At 40.3% G+C, this 12,232-nt stretch overlaps 2 protein-coding genes across 4 annotated transcripts in view; both read left to right on the forward strand.

The window, feature by feature from the left end:
* DIS3L2 (DIS3 like 3'-5' exoribonuclease 2) overlaps nucleotides 1-12,232 on the forward strand; it is a 351,578-nt gene that overhangs the window by 55,670 nt on the left and 283,676 nt on the right. For all 3 annotated transcript variants that reach the window (XM_078071456.1, XM_036069241.2, XM_078071457.1), the window contains one exon: nucleotides 8,398-8,451. In XM_078071456.1, coding sequence (XP_077927582.1) covers nucleotides 8,398-8,451 — 54 coding nt within the window. The remainder of the gene's footprint in view (nucleotides 1-8,397; nucleotides 8,452-12,232) is intronic.
* Nucleotides 5,207-5,467, forward strand: LOC144381532 (small integral membrane protein 30-like). The gene has a single exon (XM_078070007.1). It carries the CDS (start codon nucleotides 5,207-5,209, stop codon nucleotides 5,384-5,386), a length of 180 nt encoding a protein of 59 aa, XP_077926133.1. The 3' UTR covers nucleotides 5,387-5,467.

Consider the following 12,232-nt stretch of genomic DNA (forward strand, 5'->3'; position numbering starts at 1 on the left):
GAGTGAGATAGGGGCACATATTCTTTGAATTAAGTGTATTTTATAATTATTGGATTGGATTTAGAGGCATTGCCATGTGTTACCTGGCTCACTTGAAAATGTTGGTTGTGTTCCGTTCTGAACACATTCTCTCATTTCTCTCATTCTGAGAGCCCAGCTTCTGTATTTGTTTTGGCTTAAGATCCAGCCAGTGAACAGATACTGTCATCTTCTTTTCCTTTTTAATCACCTTTTTGTATTTACCTGTGGTCAGGTGCACATATGGTTAATGTAGATTCTTTTTTTTGTTTGATTGTAACCTTTTGACCCCCTTCATTTACCCTCTGCCTTTGCCCTGTATCCCCGCCTCCTCTGGCAACCACCAGTCTATCTCTGAGGGTTTTTTTATTTTGTTTTCTAAGATTCCACATATAAGAGACCCAACAGTATTTGTCTTTCTCTGTTTGACCTGTTTCACATAGCATAATGTCTTTGAGGTCCATCCATGTGGTCACAAATGGCAAGATATCATCCTTTTTTTTTTTTTTTTGCTGAGTAATATTCCATTTTGTGTGTGTGTGTGTGTATGTGTATGTGTATGTATACCACAATTTCTTTATCCATTCCTCCTTCAGTGGACATTTAGGTTGTTTTCATAACTTGTCTATTATAAATAATGATGCAGTGAACATGGGGTGCTCATGTCTTTTTGCATTAGTGTTTTTATTGACTCTTGAATGGAAAACTTTTTAAGAAACGAGTTGATCTTTCTGATTTTAGAGGTACCATTAGCCCCCCCCCCTTTTTTTTTTTAACTTCTCTTGGATTTCTTTGACGAGGCCTCTCTTAGGACAGTTGAAGCTGCATTTGGACATTTGTCCCTTCATTAATCCGTTCATTTGCTCTTTATCCTTCAATCCACTTACTGAGCTCCATTTTATGTACAAGTTTCTTGGCCTTCATCTTGTTTCATGTATGAGGACCCTTTGTGCTTTTCCCATTTTCATTTCCTGCCACTCTCCTTCAGGTACATGCTGCTCTAGTCACCCTGATCTTTAAGACCTTTCCTGTAAAAACTCTGCTCTTTGCTTTTTCATGACTCTGTACACACTGTTCCTAGTGCTTGGAATGTTTTCTCCCATTATCTTGATGTAATTGTGCTTGAACTTTAAGTCCCTACCTAAATGTTACCCCTTTGAGAAGCCTTATTTTAATTCTCCAATCATAATTGGCCATGACTATTTTCTTGAATCTGACTTCGTTGTTTATCCTTTATTCTAAACTTATTACCATTTCTTGGTATTTATGTTTCCTCAAATAGACCATTCACTTTCTTGTGGGGAGGGTTGTATCTTATTCCCACAAATTAGCCCAGTTTGTGACATTTGATTGATATGTAATAAGTTTATATTGAATAAATATTTATTTACTGAGTGAATAAAGGATCAGGGTACTGTCTTTTGAAGAAGGGTGAGGGAAACTCTGTTGTAACTTGGAAGAAAAATTGCTTATAATTTTGGTTATAGAATTTATAGAGATAGGATGAGGAAAATATTCTGGAATGATACAGTTTTTGCTCCTTCCTATTAATTTCTACTTTTGAAGCAACTCTTTGCTGGTATTAAAACAAAACAAAAAGTTGATCAATATAACAACTCTCTTTCCCAGGAGTTTGTAAGTGATTCCTCCTGGCTTGTGACATCATGAGACTCTGCAGCCAGAGCCTCCCCCCACAGATGAGAACAGTTGTTCTTTGCAGATGGGGAGAGGAATGGGTTCCAGATATGAGGTCACCGTGTGAAATATACAACACTGTAAATAAGATTTTCATAGGCAGGGAAACAGAGTCCATCTGCTTTCTGATATGAACTTTATGTGTTCAGGCTTTGATGGGTAAGATAAAAAGCTAGACAAGAAAAGCTATTTAGATGTTGTTGGAGAAAAGTAAACTTATTAGATACACTTGTAAGTATTTGTTAACTTTTATATTCAAATTTAAGTATATTGTGACATCCCTTTTTTTCTCCCCATCCAGAGAAGAAACTTTTATTGAGAGATATTAAGGAGATATTTTAAAAATAAGAGTAGAATAATACTTTTATTTTGTTTTCAATACTTTGAACAATAATTTGACATTTCATTGGTGTTTTGCCCTATGTGGGAATGAGGAATCCATAGTGACCAAAGGAATCTCTTTCCTGTGTTTGAACTGACCAGCAGTAACACATGATCATGTACATGTAATTTTGAAAAAAAAATTTTTTTTTGTAGACAAGTTCTCACATCATACATACATCCTTTCTCCATAGATGCAGTATAGGAGGTTGTTATAGGAGGTGTTGGGAGAAATGAAAGTATGGGATAGGCCTGGAGGGGACTCAGGTTTGGGGTGATGACCACAGTAACATGGGTATGATGGTAGAATTGGCTGGTTTCCTGATCTCAGGTGATGCTTTGGCTGAAGGTGGCTCAGGTTGATGCCCCAGAGCACCTGAGGCATGATATCAGAGTTCCCCCTAAAATAGAATATTGGTGTAAAGTTCTTATCGGACGTTATAAGAATTCCTAGTCCAGGAAGATAGGATAGGATGGGTTAGTTTCTAGGACCGTCACCATTTGTTAAGACTGAAATCAGCTGGAGAACATTTGGGTATGAATTAAAGAGAAAAATAGAGGTGACATTACAGTGGACTGCCCAGCCATTCGGAAGGCACAGATGATCTTCATAAAATTACTGGCAGGGCTGGTGGGAGAGCTTCAGCTCTGTAGCATTCGTTAATTAGCTCATGTTTCTTGACTGTCTACTAAGTGCCAGGATATACCAGTGAGTGAGATAGGTGATTCACTGGGGGAGATGAGCAAACACAACCAAAGACATAAAGAGGGAATTACAGCATGTGCTGAGCGCTGCTAGGGAAGTAAGAAAGACGAAAAATGAAGAATTAGAGAGAGCCACTTTACATGGGGTGGTTAGCTGCTCTGAGCAGGTGATTTCTGAGCTGAGATCTGAAGGGTGAAAATGAGCCAGCTCTCAGGAGAATTAGGCAAAGAACATCATAGGCAGAGAGACCAGCTAGTGGAAGAATGGCAGGCAGAAAAAAGGCTTGGTGTTTTTGAGGAACATGAAGGGAGCTGTTGGACGATACGGGAATAAGCCGGAGAGTCAGGCAGCCGCCACAGCGAGGCTGTGTTGGAGAGTTGGATTTTATTAAAACTGAAAAGTTTCAGTAGGGAGAGGGCATGATGTATTTTGTGCTTTAAAAACATCTCTCTGGCAGTTGTGAGGTGAATAGACTCAAGTGGAAGCTGGGTGAGAATGTGGAAGGCCATTAGAGTAAACGGGGCAAGGAGAGAAGGGTGGTGGCAGGGAAGATGGTGGGGAACGGACGGCAATGGAGCCGGAACTGGCAGGAAGCTGATGGCTTAAATGTGAAGGTGAGGCAAAGGGAGGAATAAAGCAGGACTCCTAAGTTTTGAGTCAAGCCACTAGATGGATGATGTTGCCATTAACCGAGACAGGGAAGACAGAGGCCTGGAAGGTGGTGCTGGGGTGCTGGGGGAAGGGAGCAGATGGCATAAATGAGCAAAGAGGCCCTGGTGATGACCGTGGCAAGCAGAGGCAGTCGAGGCAGTTACGAGTGAGGACTCTGGAACCAGACTGCTGGGCTTGAATGTGGTGCACAGGTGGGCACCTCGCAGCACCTCGGTGTTCTCATTGGTAAAAGGGAGAACAGTAGTACCTACCTCATAGGATTGATTTGAGGGTTAAATTAGTTGATGGATATAAAGCTCTTAAAACAGCGTGTAACATGTAGTATACTTATATAAGTGTTGAGATTTTTTTTTTATTGCTATAAGAGAAGCGTTTGTTATTCAACTCAGGTGGTTGCTGCCATGGAGGGTTAGCTGGTTTTTAAAGAAAATGTGGAAATACATATTTATGTGTGAAATTCCTTTGCTTTAAGTATTCTCAAACATCCTGTAAGCCAAATAAAACATGTTTGTGATTGCCAAGTTAGGCTTATTAGCCCCGTTGTGTGGTATTTTTCTACAGTAACATTCAGCTCCTTGGGTGTGAGCGTGGAGAAGGCAGATAGTTGGGGTTAACTGAGAGTGAGGGCTTGCTAGTTGAATAGAAGAGGGAGAGTGGCCCAAGACTCAGGGTTTGCAAGGGCAGGAGGTAATGACAGGCCATGGCAACTAAGTGGCCAAGGAAGTGACTAAACATAGTGTGGGGACAAAATGTGGTGAGGTCCATGGGTTGGAAGTCTTAGTGAAGACAAAGAATTGTTGAAGTGGGGTTTTTACCTAAAGTGAGATGGAAGGATAGAAGATTGTGATCAGAAAGTGTGATATTTGAGTTTTCATGTTTGGAGTTGGTATCATTAGCAATGGTGCCAAGAGACAGCAGTGAACATGGGGGAGAGTGGTTAGGGTGGGTGGAGGAAAAGGTGGCCGGAGTGGCCGGCTAGGGTTGTCTGGTCAACCACGTGGATGCAAAGCTCCATGAGTGTTTATAGGAATGGCGATGCAGAGGAAGACACTGAGCCACGAGTCAAAACATTAGTGGAAAGGTTTGAAGTGAAAGCACTGAGGAGGTATAGCAGGAGCTAATGACATGATCTTCAGAGGATCTAGATTTTGATCAAGAATGGAGGAAAAAAAATATTTTAAAGTTACAATGGGGAAGCTTGGGGGAACCTTCTTCTTCTGGTCCTTGAGACACATGGGATAGGGGAGATAAAATAGACTCCCTTTGAGAGCACTTCAAGGGAAGTGATCATATCAAGGGGACCACCAGGTTTCAGTTAAGTCAAGGAGCACAGGAGCGTTCAGAAAGAGGGTGGAGCATGTAGGAGCCTTACTGATCAAGTTCCAGGCCTAGGAAAGGGTTGAGGAGGAAGATGAGCGATGAGGGATTGGAGTAGATTAGGTGATTGTCATAAAAATGTGGAAATGGAAGTCCTGGATTTTGCAGGTGAGTAAGACAAAATCTTGCTGGAAGTCTCTTTTAATTAAAAGACCATTTCTTGGTAGTTTGGAGAACCCCCCTCTTTGCCATTCCTCTACTGGCTGCTTCCAGGAAGGCTCTGTCACATGGAACCTCTTAGCCTCAGCTATCCGGAACTCCAGGAAGTGGCTATTTCAAATCAGGTAGAATTATACATAAATCCTTTTTTTGAAACCTTCAGCCTTCAAGATCAAGATACCTGAAGATCCCAACATCATGACCTCAGTTTCAACACAGTTGCTCTTGGTCCTCATCTCACTGCTTTTGGTGCTGCCTGTTGGTGAAGCAGTAGAAGCTGGAGATGCAGTCGCTCTCTTGTTAGGTGTGGCTCTCAGCATTACAGGCATTTGCGCTTGTTTGGGGGTATATGCACGAAAGAGGAATGGACAGTTGTGACTGTGATGGGCCTTCGGTATCAAACCTTGCCTGGAAGACCTTTGTGTTATTGAGGTTAAAAACTGAGCTTTAATGTCTAAAGGTTCCCAAGAAATAGGGTATTTTCCATTCTTGTCTCCCTGTAAATGGGAACAAATTAATATTTGTTAAATAGGAAAAAAAAAGTTTTCTTCACAACAAATAATGCAATGAAAAAGCAGTCTATAATTCATATATGCTAGTTAGAGGAAAGAGAAGTCAGATGACTGAAATTTACATATTATTTCATAGTTTCTCGGAATTCTCAAAGCGCATGAAATAGGAAGAAGAAAACCCTTGCCCAGAATCCTAGGAAACTGCCAGTTCCTCCATCACTGAGGAGTCTTTTCTCCATATTTTTATTAGATTTTTGTTTGTTAACTCCCAACTTAATATTGTACTTAGATAGGGCGCCTGGGTGGCTCAGTTGGTTAGGCGACTGCCTTCGGCTCAGGTCATGATCCTGGAGTCCCGGGATCGAGTCCCGCATCGGGCTCCCTGCTCAGCAGGGAGTCTGCTTCTCCCTCTGACCCTCCCCCCTCTCATGTGCTCTCTCTCTCTGTCAAATAAATAAATAAAATCTTTAAAAAAAAAAAAAAATTGTACTTAGATATCAAATACAGTCAGTCAGAAATAAAATTTTTATTTCTTGGGGGGGGTAAGAAAAATATCTAATGTTAAGATGGATACAATATGTAATTTAATGTAAAAAAATATATTGACATTGAAATGGAGAAGAGATTTAATGTTAAAAAAAAAACAAACCTTTGTATTAACTTAGTAATATCTCCATGATGAGAAGTACTAAAAATTAAATATAAACCTGTTATGTTGTGTTAAAAAAAAAAAAAAAGACCATTTCTTGACATGCTTTACTGACAGCTTCTTTCATCAGGCTGTGGGGTGGACTCTGGTCTTCTGTGGAATTCTGTTAGAGTTTCTTTTTCCTCAGTACGATTTGCATTCCCAAGGGAGTCTATTCCTGAGGTCCATTTCTTAAGAGTATGCTCCACTCAAACTGCAAATGTTTTTCTTGAACAAGGCTTCTGTCTTTCCCTGTATGCTTTTATATATCAGGATGTTTGGGATAGAGGATCAAGAGTAGAATCTTTAATATCTATTCTTTTAAATAGAGCTTAGACAGAGCCCTGAGCAAGCTCTTTCCTTTGAGCCCAGCGTTAGACTCTCTACATGCTCTGTACTTAAAGGTCCTTTGAGAGCAGAAGGCATTCTTACCTCTATACTGTGGTATAGCGGTTGTAATCATTCACTGAACTGGAAGGCATGATAGAAGAATAGCAACTGAGGGGGAAAAACAAAACAAACCTTAGGTCAGAAAGCAATGCCTGGAATGAGAAAATGAATTTTTAAAAAATTTAACTTGAGTGAATGGACTTGATTTATTTGGAGTGTCTTCCCTTCACTAGACACTATGCTCTGTGAGGGCAGACTATTATTACTTGCCATTGTGTCCCCATCACTTAGCATAGTGCCTGCCATGTGAGTCTTCAAGAAATTTTGTTGAATGAGTGGGTGAAAGTTTAGGATAAATGTAATAAGCCTTTTGTCTCCCTCCCCCCAACAGAAAAACAGCTGTTCTAGAAGTGAAATTACAGTGACATTCATGAAAAGGGTCTGGCCTCGGAGAGCTTTGCCAGCCTTGTCTCCCGCCCCCTCTATCTCTTACCCTAAGCAGAGTTACAGCATGATGGGAGGAGAGTATTTGCCCTCTTAAGCACTCTTGTTTACATGGTGTTCTTTGCCTGTATTTCCCTTCTGATTTATCGGTAAGTTTGTCTCCTCCATCAAGGACCAGGTCAGACGCGGTCTGTGGAGCCTTTCCTAGTGCCCCCATTTGAAAGTCAGCTGTATCCTCACTTACAGCATCCTTCATATTTTACTTCATAAACAAGGGCTGAGCTTGGTCATCATCTCTCTCCACATTGTCTCAGGGTCTTGAATATAGTATTCAATATATTTTGAATTAAGTCTACTTGGGATGTTAACAGTAGTATAAGCTGTTGCGTGGACATTTGTAATTTAAGCATACATGGTGCACCAGTGAAGGGGAGAACTATTTTCTCTTTTATTTTATGCCCTCACCTATTTTATTAATTAATGTATCTTTGAGTCTTTCAACATTTTAGGGGGAAAATGTTATTTAAAACACTTTCTCAAGCCACCCTTTGAGTCTGGCTCTTAGGAAAATAACTGCCTCTCTCCATGTGTTCCAGTGGCCTTCAAATGCAGCTGGAACCTTGGGAGGGTTACAGCTTCCTGCAAGAGCCTAAAATACTGAACTGTTGTTGAAGACGGCCCCCACCTGCACCCCTGTGCGTAAATAGAAGCAGACCCTGATTTGGTGCTGGAATAACATGAAGTTGAAGGCAGACTGGGTGGCCTGGCTGTCGGAGCCAGGATTCCCATTTACATTAAGAGCTGGTTCTGGACCATTTTGAATTATTGACTCATTCAGCTCTGCAGAAGGGCCAGAGTAAAAAAATATGCATCTGGTCTCTCAAGGTTAAGTATGCAGGTTGGAAATCAACCTGTATCACTTTGAAAATTGTCACAGAAACAAGCAGGCGTAGCAAGGTCTCAGTGAATAAAAAAGGCCATTATGTAGTGAGACGTAATCCCCATATAATCTTGTCTTAAAGGTTTCAGTATGAAGCCTAGCATACGGGGGCACATAAAATCCCAGTAGCTGCTGCTTTCCCACTCCATGCCAAGCTCTTTTCCTTCTCACCTCTGCCTGTTCACAGCCAGGTGCCAGTGTGGGCTTTCAGTTTTTGATGGAACCCTGTGTTGCAGACATCAGTAGAAATCATGTTTCATGCATTTAATGAGTAGTTCTCCTAGGCCTAAATTGTTTTCTAGATTGAGCTGTTAATTAATTCAAACACTTTTTATTGGAGAATAACGTATGTATGGAAAGCTTCTAGGTAGATAACTAGTTAAATTTTCACAGATTTTATTTTTTTATTTTAAAGGGTGTATTGAGAATTAATCCAAAGAAGTTTCATGAAGCCTTCATTCCTTCCCCGGTAAGTTCAATAACTTTATAATAAACTTAATGTCACATTTAATTTTTTAGATGTGCTCTGAAAGTGAAATCATATATTCTAACTAAAAAGCAGAGTAGTAAAATCGAGGATGGGCAAGGATTTGTTTCAAATTTAAATAAGCAAAATTTGCCTTTGGCTAACAGCCCCTTCTGTCAGTCTTACACTCTCACTGCAAGTGGAGGGGATGGTATTTGTTACTAGTTGTTACTAGGGCTGTGGCCAGCAGCTGAGCCCACACAGACACCCACCAGTTCTTGGAGCTGGACGCCCTTGGTTTATAGCTGAAAGGGATTTATGGGTTTTTCCACTGATTTAAGTTAATCTTTCCCAAACAAATATGCTATCTACTTTCGATCTACTGCATGAGCTAATCTGCAAATTTGTCCAAAAGAAAAAAGTGTAATGCTTTTTTCTTTTGGTCAGAGTTTCTCACTTTCTCACTTTTCTGCAGGTGATAGGACTTGGTACAGGGCTCTTCACCGTTGGGTCTTTATATCCTTTCTTCTGTGCATGTCATTTTACCAGGCTCTCTGCTGTTCAGGGAAGTTCGCTCTGACATCTAGTTAGCAGGAGGTCTCTGGATAAGGCTCGATTGTGCAAAGCTAGGAGAGCAATATTCTCAAATTCCTGACGTGACTTTTCCAGACTGCTGTAAATAGGATAGCTGTAGAATTATAGGTGATTTAACAGTGGAAGAGAGTATAGGAATAAACTTGAGCTTATTGATGAGGAAATGGAATACATATATATATTTCAGTTAACATATTTCATGATGTTAAATGGCAAGTTTAGTGAGAATACAAGTTCAGTCATGTGCTTCCCAGGTGGTAGTGGTGTTCCAGTAACCTTAAGGCCTAGTCTCAAGCTCAGTTTAGTTCTTTTTTTCCCCTTGCCCTACAGAAGTCAAGGATTCACATTTGTATCTCAAGTTGCATCTTACCTAGTGAATTAGATAAAAAGTATCACTGATGTGTCACCTTGTTCTTTCTGAATCCTGTTCTGCTCCATTGACGGACCATGCTATATATTCTGACCCTGGTACTTTGTACAACTGAGGGTCAGCTTTGAGGCAGTGACTTAGCTGCAGGAGCAGGTTCATCATTCTGTGGAAGCACAGTTTACATGGTGTTCGATTCCCGACTTTGCTCATAAGGCAAAAATCACATTCAGTGATCGTAAAAATTACCCAGGGAAATCTCTTAGTAATATGCCACATTAGAGACAGATAATCTCTCAGGAAGTCCAGCATAACTAGCATTTTCTCTACTTTAGAAAGAATAACTGTTTCTTCATTGGCATACCAGTTGAGGGAGCTCAATTATAATAGAGACCCGGTGTATGAAAAACATGGGTTTTTAAGCATGAAAATTATAGCCAGTGGAGTAAGGAGTTCATCCTGAAAGACACCTGGGAGCTGAGCGCATTACAAACCTCCCATCTCCTGTGTACACTGAAGTTTGCTGTCATTGACTGGAATGTTAAGGGAACTAATAGAGCATTTTGAAAATTGGACTGCTTGCTTGTTTTCTCCCCTGAGTACACAGTATTGAATTTCCCTAAGTTGGATCCCTGGTAGGCTGGTTCCTGACAAGTGTGGGGCCTAAGACAAGAGTACAAATGGAGGCACACGTACTTTATATTAAATATTTAGAAGTTATAAATCAAACTAACAAACTGTTAGATAAAATATGTTCATGACAAATAAAATATATTTCTTGTTTAAATATACCTCTGTGTACCTAGGTTCAAATGTAGACTCCTTGGAGCTCCATCCTGAAGTGTGGCCACATGGAGAGGGTCTGCCTCTGGCCTGCCCCTCTTCCCTTGTCAGTCCTGGTTCCCTGTCCCCTCTTTGCTGTCTCCACCATGCCCCCCCCCAACTCAGTGAGGGCCCTTGCATGTACCTATGTGAGCATCTTACCCCACATGTCCAAGTTCTGTCCACGTGCCTTAGAAATAACCTGCCCTTTAGCCACCTGTCAAGTCCAGTGGGTGCCACCAGTGACTGTGGTCTGCCTCCAGGCAGACAGACCTGGGGAAGATGCCTGTGTATGGCTTGGAAGGGGCTTGGGGCTGATTACCCCAGGGATGCACATCCATTTGGTCCCGAGAACTCTTTACCTATGGGGAGGAGTGTGACTGGAGAAGGGCCAGAGCAAAGGTCCTCTAGGCCTAGTTAGGTTCCTATAAGTTAAATTCATCTTATTTATAGGTGCAAATGATGTGTTGCCACAGTTTAATTCTGCTTGTTAAAGGAAGTTAAGAAGCAAAAGTTACCGATGTTTCAAAAGCCCAAGTTGTTCTCCTACTTGAAATTATATTCCTGGCTTGTCCTATTAAGAATCTTTTAGACAGTTGTGATATTAGGACTGGCTTATTTTTATGCCCCTTATTCTATTTGGCCACTAATGGAGTAGTAATATTGTCTCAGAGGGAGAAAAAATGCTAAAGGATTCACCTCTAAGTAACTAAGAACTGACTATAAAAGCTCCATCAAGGCCCAGTTGTAAATTTTGGTTGTAGATACTGGAACAATCCTACATTCTAGTTTTGTGGGTTTTTTGGTGAGTTTCAGTGTTTAGAGGCGTTCTAGAAAGCCTTGAGGAAGGAGATAGTAGAGGCAGTAAGTTATATGTAGATAAATTCCACAACCACCACTGGTCTGGATTTATGAGTATACGTAGCTAATGTCCATGTCAAGTGTGAACTGGTATGAACTGGAAAAATGCTCACTGGTGGACTAGGAGTAGAATATCAGAACCAGGGCCTGAATGTTACCTGTCCCCTGCTTTAGCAGGGAGAGTAAAAACAGGAATTGTTAGAAAAGAAGATGTAGCCTTTCCTCTGACAATAGGAAATTGAAAAGTTTACTTATTTGTAAAACTAGCGATGGATTAGATTGTCTAACGTTCCTTACAATTTTAAAATTCTGAATTATAAAAAATTATAAAGTTTTTGGGGAGACAAAAATAGACTAGATATGATTATTTGGGTTCTTACTGACTCTAAAAACAGTTGTGAATTTATACAACGGCATTTGCTATGTTAAAATACTATTTACGTCAGTAGGCTAAGAACAGTGAATTCATCCTCACTTTCTTTGTTATTAAAAAAGTACTTTGTTTTGGGGAATGCTGACTTAGGTTCATTATAATTTCAGCTGATAGAAAGTTGATTTTCATTTTCTTTTGACAAAGCCAAAATACATGGGAGAAGTCACTTATATATGTACCTGCTGGTCTCCTGAGGTTCTCAGTAAAAGTAAGATAGGGTTAGAATAAAACCATGTGAGTTTCAAGCAAACCAAGATAAATTGATATTATTGAGATGCCTTTTTCTCCTGTTTGGGGATAGGATAAAGAGGAGAAATGGACTGGCTATAGAAACTTGGCTTTTTACAATAAGTACAGGCTCCATTCTGAATTATGTTGGTGCAAGAAGTTTTATAACTTTTTTGTGCATCTTGTCATGGGAGGTACCCTTTGAACATCTGTGGAATTTATTTTGTCCAAAGGGAGCTATTCCATTGATAGAGAATGCTCTTGGGTTGTCCTCCCTGCTTGAAAGTCTCCTAAGTATTTAGTTAGATTACCCCCAGATCCCATTTTATTTCCTCCAGGGTGGTTCATTATCCATTTTCCTTTTTTTCTATTCTTTTTGGCGGGTAGAGCTAGTCTTTGACATTCAAATAAAGAGCTGAACTCTTTAGCCTTTAAAAGTAGTTAAATGGGATGACTTGAACTTTTAATATTGAGTTGTT

This window comes from Halichoerus grypus, chromosome 4 (genome assembly GCF_964656455.1).
Source record: "Halichoerus grypus chromosome 4, mHalGry1.hap1.1, whole genome shotgun sequence".
Taxonomy (NCBI): Eukaryota; Metazoa; Chordata; class Mammalia; order Carnivora; family Phocidae; genus Halichoerus; species Halichoerus grypus.